This window comes from Phyllostomus discolor, chromosome 4 (assembly GCF_004126475.2).
Source record: "Phyllostomus discolor isolate MPI-MPIP mPhyDis1 chromosome 4, mPhyDis1.pri.v3, whole genome shotgun sequence".
NCBI classification, from domain to species: Eukaryota; Metazoa; Chordata; class Mammalia; order Chiroptera; family Phyllostomidae; genus Phyllostomus; species Phyllostomus discolor.
Window position 1 is genome coordinate 62,313,857 of NC_040906.2, and position 12,018 is coordinate 62,325,874.

Below are 12,018 nucleotides of genomic sequence, written 5' to 3' on the forward strand. Positions count from 1 at the left end.
TATTGCCCTGGCTGATTGGCTCCATGGATTGAGTGCTGGTCTGTGAACCAAAAGGTCTCTGGTTCGATTCCCAGTCAGGGCACATGTGTGGGTTACAGACCAGGGCCCCAGTTGAGGGTGTGTGAGAGGCAAACAATCAATGTATCTCTTGCACTGCTATGTTTTTCTCCTTTTCTCCCTCCCCTCCCCTCTCTCTAAAAATAAATAAATAAAATCTTTTTAAAGAAAAGAATAAACAGTCCAATAGTTGCTGATTCATATTAATCACCAGTACCTTATACTACAAAAAATCATGAATTTATAAAAAAAACAGTTATATGTGGTAAACATTATATCTGAAGATTTTTGCTTGTAGTAGATAAAATCTTCCTGTTTGGTAAAGAATTGCATAAAGATTACCAGTAGTTCTCCAGTCCTAACAGAGAAATTTCTTTTTAGAATCTTTAGGGCTGCGTAGTAAAGTTCTGAGGAAAATTGAAGAGCTCAGGACACAGGTGAAAACCCTTTCTTCCGAAATTCCTGATGAATTTATATGTCCAATCACTAGGGAGCTCATGCAGGATCCTGTCATCGCATCAGGTAAGTGTGATCCTGTTCTCAGCTTCAGGGCACACTGTGTGCTAAGTAAATGAGTAATGTAGACAGTACACAGAAGTTTGCTTCCTTCGGAAAACTTTCAAAATTCTTCTTTCATTTCTTGTAAGTAGTTGTCTTTTTCTTTTTAAAACCCCACTAGATCAGAGGTGAGCTATTATTGAACACTATATATTTCTTACTAAAATTGAATGGAGTAGGTTTGAATAAGATGTGAGACCAAAGGAGTAAGTTTTACAAGCTTTATTTAACCTTGTGAATTGCATAGTTACTAGAATGTAAAGTTAAAATCTTGTTTTTTTTAGGATAGACTGTTGAGATCTTTTATATTTATTTCGTCTATCATGAATTTAAACAACCTTACAAAATAACAATTTAAAAATTATAAAGTTGCATCATTCCACATTAATTTCTAATCTTTGTCAGTAAACATACATACTTTACATAGTTGTAATCAGTGATTCCATATTATATTGTTTTTAAATTTTGTGTAAAACAATCATATACATATTTCTGAATATTGACTTAGTCTACATAATTTTCAGTTTTAATAACTATTCTATTGTGGCTCTATGCTACATTTTGTTGAATCTTCTACTACTTGGTGTACGGATGAGCTGCAAATCCTGGCATGGTAAATAGTACTGCATATCTCGGTGCTCCTTCCTTTCTGTTGCTACTGTAACTTAGGTTACTTTCACGGCATGTGCGCCCCAAAGCAGCATTAGCCCATCAAAGAATACTTCATGAATGTGTGTAAGAACAGTCTTGATGGTTTTTATTAAATTTGTTATTAAATTGTTTTCTACAATAAAAAGTTTACAGCACTACCAGCAATATATTTAAGTGTACCTGTTTTTCCAGTTTTGTGATTATTGAATTTTATAACCCTATTTTGGTGAGCTTAATGGTTGTTTGGAATTGTATTCATTATATTGCAAGGAAGGCACTAAATCATTTTTTTCCTAGTATTTTTAACTACCTTGTCATTTTTTAAAAATTGAATTCACCAAGGTAGCATAGGTTAATAACATTATACAGGTTTTCAGGTTGTGTAGTACAGCCTCTGTGTGTTGCATTGTGTGCTCACCACCCAGAATCTAGTCTCCTTTGGTCACCATGTGTTTTGTCCCCTGTCTCTCTGGTAACCACCATACTGTTGTCTGTGTCATTTTTATTTTGTTCTGTTTGTTCATTGCTTTCTGTTTTATATCCCATATGTGAGTGAAATCACATGATTCTTGTCATTTTCCATCTGGCATGTTGTACTTATTTCACTTAGCATGACACTGTCAATATCCATGCATTATTTCTTAGGACTGAGTAGTATTCCATTGCATATATATGTGCCATGTCATCTTTATCCAGTCATCTGACGGACACTTAAATTATTTCTATAACTTGGCTATCATGAATAATGCTGCAATGAACATAGGGGTACATATATCATTTAAGAGTAAGAGTTTTCAAATTTAATGGGTAAGATACCCAGAAGAGGGCTTGCTGGGGTCATATGGTACTTCTACTCTGAAGTTTTTGAGGAGCCTCATTACTGTTTTCCATAGTGGCTGCACCTATTTAATAGTAGTGTGCAAGGGTTCTCTCTTTACCACACCCTCTCCAACACTTGTTATTTTTGTCTTACTGATAAATAGCCATCCTAACAGGTGTTAGATACATGTCATTGTGGTTTTGATGTGCATTTACTGTATAGTTAGTGAGGTTGAGCATCTCTTCATCTATCTGTTGGCCATCTGTATATCTTCTTAGGAAAAGTGCCTGTTCTGGTCTTCTGCCCATTTTTTAATTGAATTGTTTGGGGCTTTTTATTGTTGTTGTTGTTAAGTTGTATGACTTCTTTGTATATTTGTGAGGTATCGTTTGCAAATATATTCTCCCATTTTATTGGTTGCCTCTTTGTTGATTTCTTTTACTATGCAGAAGCTTTTATTTTTTTAAATTTTTTCAGAAGCTTTTATTTTGATGTAGTCCCATTCATTTATTTTTGCTTTTACTTTCCTTGCATTTAGGGTCAAGTTCACAGAAACCCCTCTGAGACCAAGAACCATAAGTTTAGCGCCTATGTTTTCTTCTATGTATTGTATTTTTTAAGGTCTTATATTTAAGTCTTTAATGCCAGGGTGTCCAACCTGTGGCCTGCAGGCCACACACAGCCCAGGATGGCTATAAATGCAGCCCAACACAAAATCATAAATTTACTTAAACCTTTTTTTTGCTCATCAGTTTTCATTAGTGTTTGTGTGTTTAATGTGTGGCCCAAGACAACTCTTCTTCCAGTGTGGCGCAGAGACTCCAGAAGGTTGGACACCCCTGCATCCATTGAGTTAATTTTTGTGTGTGGTGTCAGATAGCATTCTAGTTTCATTCTTTTATGTGTGGCTTTCCAGTTTTCCCACCACTATTTATTAAGGAGGCTTTCCTTTCTTCTTGTATGTTTTTGGCTCCTTTGTTGAAAGCTAGTTGTACATACTTGTGTGGTTTTATTCCGGGGCTCTCAATTACATTTCATTCATCTGTATGTCTCTTTTTCTGCCAGTATCATACTGTTTTGATTACTTTAGCTTTGCAGTATAATTTGAAATCAGGGAATGTGATACTTTCAGCTTTGTTCTTTTTTTCTCAGGATTGCTTTGGCTATTTGGGTTTTTTGGGGGGATTCCATACAAATTGATGATTTTTTTGTTCTATTTCTTTTAAAAATACCATTGAGATTTTGGTGGGAATTGCATTAGATCTGTATATTGCTTAGGTAATATGGCCACTTTAACTATGTTAATTCTTCCAATCCATGAACACAGAATATCCTTACCTATCTCTGTTTTCAATTTCTTTCAACAGTGTTCTGTAGCTTTCAGTGCATTGGTCCTTTACTTCCTTCGTTAAGTTTATTCCTATATTTTATCCTTTTTGTTGCGGTTGCAAGTGGGATGGTTTTCTTCACTCCTTTTTCCATTATTTCATTGTTAGTATATAGTAATGCAACAGATTTTTGTACATTGATGTTATATCCTGCAACTTTACTGTATTTGTTTATTCTTTTTAATAGTTTTTTGATGGAGTCTTTAGGATGTTCTATGTATAGAATTGTTAACTGTGGAGTTAGACCTCTGTCACTGAGTTTGGCTAAGAAAGAGTCAGAACCAAGAACTCTACCATGATAAGTTTATTTAGTAAGTCACAGAGGTAGAAGAAGTGAGCCAGCTGGGCAGCATGGGTTCAGGAAATAAGTTACAGCAGCAAAAGATGGGCCCTTGGAGCTTAGGAAGAAGAAAGCAAAGATAATGTGCGCCAGGGAAGAAGAGGGGGGAAAGCACATTCTAGAGAGAGCTCACCTGAAGAAAGAAGCAGGTGGTGAAAGGTACAGGTGTGAAAGAGAGAGAGAGAGAGAAAGAGGAGAGGGAGAGCCCATGGAAACAAGGGGGGAAGGTGCAGATGGGCTCAAGAGAGAGCTCATGTGCACTGGATCCTTCATCTTAAGGGTTTTTATCTGTTATCTGTTTTAAAGGGGATTTTAGGGGAGATGTCAGGTGAGAATCTCAGCAGAATATCCATTGGTTTTCCAAATGTGTTCTTTCAGGGTCATGTTCTCTACTAATGGTCAGCACTAGAGCAAGGAGTCATTAGTCATTGCATTCTGATGTCAGCCATGGAATCACTTCATTTGGTTTTATTGCTTTTCTGGCTCTGGAGCTGAAACACAACTGAGCCCTAGTTGTTATCTCTAGTTTGACCAAAATTCTGTGTCTGTGATTAACAGAACCGAGGCTTTGTTCCTGAGATTATTTGCTGCTGATCAGGACCTCATTGTTCTGAGGGTTTAATGCTTAAAGGGGTGATCATGCATGGGAGTCTGTGAGACTACCCTCCAGCCCCCTTGTTCATCATCTAAGGGTTCTAAGCTGCATGACCAGCAATATGAAAGGTCAGGGGGTCCAAACTGCATGAGGAGCTACATGCTGTGGGTGGGAGGACCACCCTGGGGGTAAGGTCCTAGCCTATAATACATGTTTTTTCCCAGTTTTGTCTGTTGCTAGGTACTTGGGATTTTCCACCTTGGTGGCATTCTGTACTTGGCCTATGTTCCTGCTCTGTGTATGCCTACCTAACTACCTACTTTATCAGAATCATCTGCAAATTGTGACAGTTTCACTCTTTTATTCCCAATTTAGATGCCTTTTACTTCCTTCTCTTGCATCTTTCCTGATTCCTCAGACTAGGATTTTCAGTACAATGTCGAATAACAGTGGTGAGAGTAGGCATCCTTGTCTTGTTCCTGATCTTAGAGGAAAAGCTTTCAGTCTTTCACCATCGGGCAGGCTAATTACGGAGGGTTTGTCACACATGGGTCTTTGTTAGGTTGAGGTACTTTTCTTCTATACCCATTTTATTGAGTACCTTAATCATAAATGGGTATTGTATCTGGTCAAACATTTTTTCTTCATCTATTGATATGATCATATGATTTTTAACTTTCATGTTGTTCGTGCAGTTTATCACATTAATTGATTTGCACGTGTTGAACATTTCTTGTATCTCAAGTGGTTGAACCACTTGATTGTATTATCTTTTTAATCTGTTATTGCATTCAGCTTGCTAAGTATTTTGTTGAGGATTTTTGCATCTATGTTCATCAGAGATATTGGCCTGTACTTTGTGTGTGGTGAATGTGTGTGTGTGTGTTGCCCTTGCCTGATGTTGGTGTCAGGGTAATGCTGGCCTCATAAAATGAGTTAGGAAGTAGTTCTTCTTCTTAAATTTGGAAGAGTTTGAGGTTAGGCACTAAATCTTTGAATGTTCGGTAGAATTCACAAGTGAAGCCGTCTGGTCCTGGACTTTTTTTGGGGGGGAGGTTACTGAATGATGTTTCAAAGAGCAACAATTTCCTGACCGTTGATCAGTCTATTTAGGTTTTCCGATTCTTTGTGAGTCAGCCTAGAAAAGTTATATATTTCTAAAACTTTGTCTCCTTCTTCCAGGTTATCAAATTTAGTGCCATATGGCCTTTCATAGCATTCTTGTATAACCCTTTGTGTTTTTGTGGCATCTGTTGTAACTCCTATCTTATTTTTATTTATTTGAGTCTTTTCTCTTTTTTCCTTGATGAGCCTAGTCAGAGGTTTGTCAATTTTATTTATCTTTTCAAAGAACTAGCTCCTTGTTTCATTAATTTTTTCTGTAGTCCTTTTGTTCCCTATTTTGTGTTTTGCCTGCTCTTAATCTTATTATTTTCTTGTTTCTACCAACTTTGAAATTTTTCTTTTTTTCTAGTTTTTTAAGGTGAAATTTTAGATTATTTATTTGAGATTTTTCTTGTTTGTCAAGGTAGGCCTGGAACGCAATAAACTTCCCTCTTAGTACCACTTTTGCTGCAGCCCCCAAATTTTTGATATGTTGTATTATAATTTTTATGTATCATTTCTATGTATCTTTTGACCTTTTATTTCTTCTTTGAAACAATAGTTGTTCAGTAGCATGCTGTTTAATCTGCACATATGTGTGGTTTTTCCAACTTTTTTCTTATGGTTAATTTCCAGTTAAATACCATTGTAGTTGGAAAATATGCTTGTATGATTACAATCTTCTTAAATTTATTGAGAGTAGTTTTGTACCTCAACATATGATCTGTCCTTGAGAATGTTCCATATGCACTTGAGAAAAAATGTATATTCTGTCATTTTGGGAGGTCAGTCTCTGTAAATATCATTTATGTTTATTGGTCTAATATGTTATTTTAGGCTGATAATTCCTCATTAATTTTCTGTTTGCTTGCTCTCCTCATTGCTGTCAGTGAGTTATTTACATCTCCTATTATAATTGTGTTTTTGTCAGTTTCTCCCTTTAGCTCTGTTAGTAATTGCTTTATGTATTTTAATATTCCCAGATTGGGTGCATATGTATTAATAAATATTATACCTTTTTGATTAATTATCTCATTTAGCATTATGAAATGTCCATCGTTATCACTTACTACCTTTCTATCTTGAAATCTATTTTGTCTGATGTAGGTATTATCTTCCACCCCTTCACTTTGAGTCTGTGTTTGTCTTTGTAGCTGAGATGAGTCTCCCACAGGCAATATATAGTTGGGTCTCGTTTTTTCATCCCACTACTGTGTACCTTTCAATTGGTGAGTTCAGTCCATTTACATTCAAGCTCACTATTGATGTAGAAGGACTTATTACACCCATCTTATCTTTTATTTGCTAGTTTTTTATATTTCCAATGTTTTTTGCTCCCTTGTGTTCCTGTGTGCTATTTCAATTTGGTGATATTCTATGATTTTATCCCTCTGTTTTTTTATATATATTAATGTGTCTGTGCTAGATTTTTGTGTTGTACTTACCACACAAAAAACGTTTCATGCCTGCAATAATTCTTTTCTTCTGATTGTATCTTCATATGCCTGTGCCTGCCTGTTCAGTCCTTGTCCCCTACCTCCTTTATGATTTATTGTCACAAATTATCCTTTTTTATGCTATGCATTTATTTCCAAATTTCAGGAGCTATAGTCTTTTGTAAAAAAATTGCTTTTACTCCCTGTAACCTTAATGTTATAATTAAGTATTTAATATCCTATTCTGTAATAGGGTTGCAGTTTCCTACTTATGGTTATCTTACAGCTTTGTGTCCTTTTTGTTTTGTTGTTTCCAGTAGAAGAACCTTCTTTCAGCATTCCTTTCTTTGAAAAAATTTTACTTAATTATTTTTAGTCTGAGGGGAAGGGAGGGAGAAAGAAAGGGAGAGAAACATCACTGTGTGGTTGCCTCTCACACGTCCCCTACTGGGCACCTGGCCCACAACCTAGCCATGTGCTCTGACTGGGAATTGAACCAGGAACCTTTTGGTTTGCATGCCAGCACTCAATCCACTGAGCTACAGCAGCTACGGCTCAACATTTCTTGTAATGCAGGTCTTGTGGTAGTAAATTCCCCCAGCTTTTATTTGTATGGAAAAGCTTTTCTTTCTACTTCATATCTGGATATATTGTTTGCTGGCTATATTATTCTTGGTTTGTGATTTCTCTTTTTCAGTATTTTAAATATTGATTCTACTCTTTCCTGGCTTGTAAGGTTTCTGCTGAAAAATCCAATGATAATCTAATGGGGTTTTCTTTATGGGGTGTCAAACTCATTTTTCTTGGGGGCCACATCAGCCTCACAGTTGCCTTCAAAGGGCCAAATGTAACTTTAGGACTGTATAAATGTAACTACTCCTTAACAGTTAACCAAGAGCTTGGCATTGCTGCCGGGTAGAAATGAGATGCCAGGCCGGATAAAACAAGGTGGAGGGCCGGATTTGGCCTGTGGGCCTTGTGCTTGCTACCTGTGCTTTATGGGTTACAGTCATTTTTCCCTAGCTGCCTTGAGATTTATTTTTGTTTTGTCATTAATGTTTGAGAGTTTTAATATAATGTGTCTTGAGTAAGGTCTTTTTGCATTGAGATAATTAGGTGCTCTATTAGCCTCTTGGATTTGTGTGTGCAGCTCTTTCTGTACGTTTGGTAAGTTCTTGATATCTGTTGGAGTAGGCTCTCTGTTCTTTGTTCCCCCTCTTCTTCTGGTATACCTTTATTCTTATATTGCCCTTTCTACTGGAGTTAGATAGTTCTTGTTGATTTCTTTCAGTTTCAATTCTTGCTGTTTCCTACCTGAGTCATTTCTACATTTCTATCTTCAGGATCACTAATTCTTTTTTTTTTTTTTGAGATACTTATATAGTATTTTTATTTATTTTTATTTTTTTAAATATATTTTATTGATTATGCTATTATAGTTGTCCCATTACCCCCCTTCATTTCCATCCACCCTGCACACCTTCTCCCACCCACATTCCCCTCCTTTACTTCATGTCCATGTGTCATCAGTTCTTTAGCTTCTACATTTCCCATACTATTCTCATCCTCCCCCGGTCAATTTTGTACATACCATCTATGCTACTTATTCTCTATACCTTTTCCACCTCTCTCCTCTTCCTACTCCCTGTTGCTTACCCTCCATGTGCTCTCCATTTCTGTGGTTCTCTTCCTGTTCTAGTTGTTTGCTTAGTTTGTTCTTGGTTTTGTTTTAGGTGTGGTTGTTAATAATTATGAGTCTGCTGTCATTTTACTATACATGTTTTTTATCTTCTTTTTCTTAGATAAGTCCCTTTAACATTTCATAAAATAAGGGCTTGGTGATGATGAACTCCTTTAACTTGACCTTATCTGAGAAGCATTTTATCTGCCCTTCCATTCTAATTGATAGCTTTGCTGGGTAGAGCAATCTTGGATGTAGGTCCTTGCCTTTCATGACTTGGAATACTTCTTTCCAGCCCCTTCTTGCCTGTGATGTCTCTTTTGAGAAAGCAGCTGATAGTCTGATGGAAACTCCTTTGTAGGTTACTGTCCCCTTATCTCTTGCTGCTTCTAGGATTCTCTCCTTCGTTTTTACCTTGGCTAATGTAATTATGATGTGCCTTGGTGTGTTCCTCCTTGGGTCCAACTTCTTTGGGACTCCCTGAGCTTCCTGGACTCCCTGGAAGTCTATTTCCTTTTGCCAGAATGGGGAAGCTCTCCTTTATTATTTGTTCAAATAACTTTTCCACTTGTTGCTCTTCCTCTTTCCCTTCTGGTATCCCTATAATTCGGATGTCGGAACTTTTAAAGATGTCCTAGAGGTGTTCCTAAGCCTCTCCTCATTTTTTTGAATTCTTGTTTCTTCATTCTTTTCTGTTTGATTGCTTATTTCTTCCTTCTGGTCCACACCATTGATTTGAGACCCAGTTTTCTTCCCATCACTGTTGGTTCCCTATGCATTTTCCTTCATTTCACTTAGTGTAGCCTTCATTTTTTCATCTAATTTGCAACCAAATTCAACCAATTCTGCGAACATCCTGATCACCAGTGCTTTGAACTGTGCATCTGACAGGTTGGCTATGTCTTGGTCACTTAGTTGTATTTGCTGTGGTACTTTGATCTGTTTTTCCGTTTGGGTCATTTTGCAGGGGGTTGGAGGGTCTGGTCACACCTGTTATGTGTGAGGGTCGGAGTCTTAGGTGTTCACCAGGGTGGAGCAACCCAATCACTGGGTTGTAATGCTGTATGTGGGGGCGGGGTCCGAAAGGGAACAATGGCACTTGCTCTGCTCTCTGTTGGACTTCAGTCCCTTCAGCCGCTTCCCCCAAGCAAACTGGGCATTTCTGGTGCTAATTCCCATGTGGGTGGGCTTGTGAACATTCTAGGACCCTGTGGGTCTCTCCAATTGAACTCTCCTATGAGGCTCGGAGTCTCTCCCTGCACCTCAACCCCCACAGGTGTTTTCAATCAGTGCCCTGAGGCTCTATTTCCCTGCACTGGGGCCCTGGATTGGGCATAGTGCCTTGCTTCACAATCACCGCCTTGCTGGGTCTGCCAGCTGCCACCTGTGCACCCAGGGTCCGCCCACTGTGGTCTTGTGTGCCCAGGATGCCTTATGCACCCCTGTTCCCACTGCTCTTTGTGCCACGACCCCTCTCCGCCCAGCTGCCCGACTCCACCCCTCCTACCAGTCTGGATGAATGTGTCTATTTTAACTACTTGGTTGTTGGACTTCCATACAGTTCTATTTTCTGTCAGTTCTGGTTGTTCTTCTGTTTCTAAATTGTTGTTGTCCCTATCTTGGTTATGTGAGGAGGCACAGTGTGTCTACCTATGCCTCCACCTGGGCCGGGGAGTCCAAGATCACTAATTCTTTCTTCCGTCTTACCTGCTTATTGCCTAAGCTCTCAACACAAATGTGTCTTCAGCACAAAATTTCTGTTTGGTTCTTTTTTATAGTTTCCAAGTCTTTGGTAAAGTAATCCTTTCATTTGTTGATTTTATTCCTGAAGTCATTAAACCGCCTTTCTCAGTTGTCTTGTAATTTTTTCAGAACTGCAATCTAGAATACTCTTTAATTTAAATCGCAGTCTTCCATGTCTTTGAGTTTGTTTTCTGGAGACTTTTCATTTTCTTTCTGAGCTACCTTGTTACCTTGGTTCTTCATGGTAGCTGATGGATTATTTGGCTGTTGAAAATGTCCCATATTCCTGAGGTGGTAGGTATCCCTTTGTGACTGGGTCAGTTTAGTCTCAGGATGCCATGCACATGGCAGGCAGTGCAGCTCTGGGCCTGAGTCCCAGCACTGCTTATTGGCAGCCAGAAGCTGCCAGCCTCAGTGTACTATCTGAGGTGTCCCAGCTGCCTCTACCAGGTTCTGTGTGATGGGCTGGGGGAGGCACACTCATGTGTCTGAGACTTTGTTTTTTCCACTGGGTTTAGCCACAATGTGTACTGGCCACTCAAGCTGGAATGCTGCTTCCACCCTTTTACCACCTCCACCTCTGCTGTGTTTGCTCTAGCTGGGTGGATGACCAGAGGGGGAGGAGAGTACAGATTTGTGCTTATGCAGGCTTTTTTCTCTGCTGCTGGTGGCTGCTCCACTGCAGCTGCCACACCTTTGAACTGCATCTGTGTTCCCATCATTCAGCCCTACTGCAATGTGTACCAGCCACTCAGGCCAAAAAGCTGCCTCTGCCCCTCTGATCCTCTCTGGGTTGCCAAGTGAGTGCTGCAATCCGACACTGCTACCACATCAGTGGGGACTGTTGCAAGCCCTGGACTGTGTCTGTGGCTCCCATCTCTGTCCTTCCTCTGTCTCCCTCCAGTCCCTGTTCGCTCAGATACACCACCTTCAGACGTCTCAATACCTGGATCTCTCAGATGTGTTTTGTGTTGATGAGACAGTCCTTTGTTGAATTGGTTGTCCTACTTACAGCTTTAAGCCTGCAGGGGTGTCCAACCTTCTGGCATCTCTGCCACACTGGAAGAAGAGTTATCTTGGGCCTCACATTAAATACCTTGCAACACATAATCACAAAAAAACCCCTCATAATGTTTTAAGTAAATTTATGTTTTTGTGTTGGGCCACATTCATAGCCATGCTGGGCTGCATGTGAGCAGCAGGTTGGACACCCCGGATTTAGGGGAGAGATGAGGTCTTCTCACGCTGCCATGCTGCTGCTGTCACTCTGATAAATTTTCTGCAGACAGTTTACCACTTAAACATGCTTAGGTTTAAAATATTTATTCATCTTCTTCATCTGAGGGACTTAAATATCAGCCTTATATATTGTGTCCACATTATTAATGGAACTAATCATATAGAGTCTTATTTGTTAGTATTGTTTTAATATATTTGATTATTTCTACTTGCTCTAAAATTTTGTAGGCAGAAGCATTTTTCATTTATGTCACTGTAAACATTTTCTTCCAGTTTTTAAAAAAATGCTTAGCTCTTATACTTAGAATTTTATATTTGTTCTGATATATGATTAAACCAAGAACATATGTTTATAATTTTTGCAGTTATCCTCTTTTAATTGTAAATTAGTACATCCTCATTGTGT

At 38.6% G+C, this 12,018-nt stretch overlaps 1 protein-coding gene across 9 annotated transcripts in view; it reads left to right on the top strand.

The window, feature by feature from the left end:
* The window catches only part of WDSUB1 (WD repeat, sterile alpha motif and U-box domain containing 1), a 76,242-nt gene that overhangs the window by 37,861 nt on the left and 26,363 nt on the right, over nucleotides 1-12,018 (top strand). For 8 of the 9 annotated variants that reach the window (XM_028510923.2, XM_036023432.1, XM_036023430.1 and 5 more), the window contains one exon: nucleotides 439-579. The exons of the other annotated variant lie outside the window; for it this stretch is intronic. In XM_028510923.2, coding sequence (XP_028366724.1) covers nucleotides 439-579 — 141 coding nt within the window. The remainder of the gene's footprint in view (nucleotides 1-438; nucleotides 580-12,018) is intronic. 9 annotated transcript variants of the gene reach the window in all.